Source organism: Trichinella spiralis, assembly GCF_000181795.1.
Source record: "Trichinella spiralis strain ISS 195 chromosome Unknown Scfld2298, whole genome shotgun sequence".
In the NCBI taxonomy this organism is placed as follows: Eukaryota; Metazoa; Nematoda; class Enoplea; order Trichinellida; family Trichinellidae; genus Trichinella; species Trichinella spiralis.
Window position 1 is genome coordinate 1 of NW_003529237.1, and position 2,034 is coordinate 2,034.

At 34.1% G+C, this 2,034-nt stretch overlaps 1 protein-coding gene across 1 annotated transcript; it reads left to right on the forward strand.

The window, feature by feature from the left end:
• Positions 1–253: 253 nt before the first annotated feature.
• Positions 254–1,612, forward strand: Tsp_16057 (hypothetical protein). The gene is made up of 6 exons (XM_003368550.1): positions 254–340; positions 388–433; positions 559–626; positions 808–899; positions 1,239–1,283; positions 1,372–1,612. The coding sequence occupies exons 1-6, from the start codon at positions 254–256 to the stop codon at positions 1,610–1,612; spliced, it is 579 nt and encodes a 192-aa protein (XP_003368598.1).
• The last annotated feature ends 422 nt before the right edge of the window (positions 1,613–2,034 follow it).

Here is a 2,034-nt window from a genome sequence, read left to right on the forward strand (position 1 = left end):
CCGTGTACGATGATGTAGCGTGTGACGTAGTCACGTGGAGTCAGATGGAAAAGCGAGAGTGAAATGCTGGTTATCGCCGTCGATCAGGAGGGACTGTAATAATGTTAGTAGACGGGTAGGGTCATATCTACCAATGAATCAATTAACCGCGATCCGACTCACGTTCCCTCTGACCGTGACCCAAAGCATGACAAACCGAATAGAAAACCCACTTTATTGATTGGAAAGTGCAGGCAACTTCCCAACCCATTAAATGTACCCCAAACCTCATAAATTGGAACGTTTTATTACTGACATTACCATTCAGATTCACGGCACACCTCACTGCCAACTTCAACCCGTTTTTTTTTCAAACTAACGATAAAACTACCGTAATTTGGAATTCAGGTACCAGAAGTCCCAGGGTTCGTTACCGGAATGATTTCCTACGGTGGTATTTAGGGGTTTTCTTGAACCAACTTTTGCTGTTTTACATTATTATCTGTTTCATTAAATAATAATATAATGTGGTGAAATGAGAAATATAATTTTTAAACAATAAAAAATGAAAATTATCAGATTTGTTGAGAAACCTGCTTTTTAAATACGAATACAGTAGAATTTACTGTCTTACGTATTGTCAACACGTAATCTTGTTTGCATATTCATGAGAAGTTAAAATGTGGATATGATATCAATACTGATTGAATTTGCTCATAATTGAATACTATATGGCAAAGCAAAGTTCAGCGAAGCTTGATTTTTTACCAACAGTTTGGTTTATTTTATTTTTTATTGGCATTTTGTAATTACTGATTTTTTAAACAGGAAAATGTTATAATCCAGCATGATAAATTTTTGAACGGCAACATGGACGCAGATGGTGTGAATGATAATGGATTAGCAAACTTGGAAGACCTGTTTTGAAAAGCTTGTAAATGAGTTTTGAATGTTTAATTATGAATTATCTGTAATGTGAAAATAGTATTATGAAATTTATATTCAAATTTTCATCCGAATTAAATTTAATGGTATTTATGAATTCTTGGGCAAAAAATTGGAATAACCCCAAAATGCCGTTGCCGGAAACCTTTTTTTTTTAATAAATTTAATTTTTGGTTTTAAAAAAAAAAAAAATTAATTTTTCTAATAAAAAAAAGGTTGAAAAAAAATAAAAAAAAAGGGGACCTAAACTGGTTAAAAATTTTGCTTTTTGTTATTTGTTTGAAATTTTTTGGAACATTTTTTTACGTTTTTAGCTACCGGGATTTGAAAAGCGGGTGGTCATCCAAGGTAACGTGCCGGTAATTTTTCCAAGATCAGAAAATCAGCTCATACGTGACTGTAAGTTTAACTGATTGCTATAATTTGTGTTAATTTTTACATTTATAGGGGATTTGTGGGGTCCCTTTATTTTTGTGCGTCTTTATTGCTGTGTACATTTACCCATTTGTGGTGGGCATATCCTCAGGTTTTATATTTTTACAATTTAATGCTGCTTTCTGTTGATGTTTCCGGTGTAAAACCAACGATTATATTCGCGTTGATGCATCTTGTATTGGTGCATGTTCAAAACCTCCCAATAATTTCTTGCTTGACAACCAACTGTACCACTGGATACGGTTTTGACTAATTAACTTCCGGCCCATGTGTGCCCAATAACTCTACATCTGTTTTTTTAGTCTTGACAATTTGGCTAATGCTTATTACCGCTTTGGCTTGAAGTCCCCTTACACACTGCTCCTTATGATCATCTTTCCGTTTGGCGACTTTAATCGTGTTCCTTCGTCTATTTCGAGGACACGACTGAATGATCGGACTGAGCACTAACGATGAACCGTATTTTCCACATGCACCAGTACTGTTTATTTATATCTGAGGATGGGAATATGTTCGACAGTTGCTTAAAGATACTGATTGAATATGATGAATTTAAAACTGTTATATATGTAATTAGAGTTTGATTTTCGACCCGTCATTGTAGAACATGCATGCCAAAATAGTAACTGTTTTATATTTAAATGCCCTTTTACCTATCATAACAATCACATTTTA

Excerpts from the sequence above, each read along its gene's own strand:
- Tsp_16057 (XM_003368550.1), top strand. The coding sequence starts at position 254 with ATGTACCCCAAACCTCATAAATTGGAACGTTTTATTACTGACATTACC. Across the intron at positions 434-558 it reads CGGAATGATTTCCTACGGTG|ATTTGTTGAGAAACCTGCTT; the intron begins GTATTTAGGGGT and ends GAAAATTATCAG. Across the intron at positions 900-1,238 it reads TTAGCAAACTTGGAAGACCT|CTACCGGGATTTGAAAAGCG; the intron begins GTTTTGAAAAGC and ends TTACGTTTTTAG.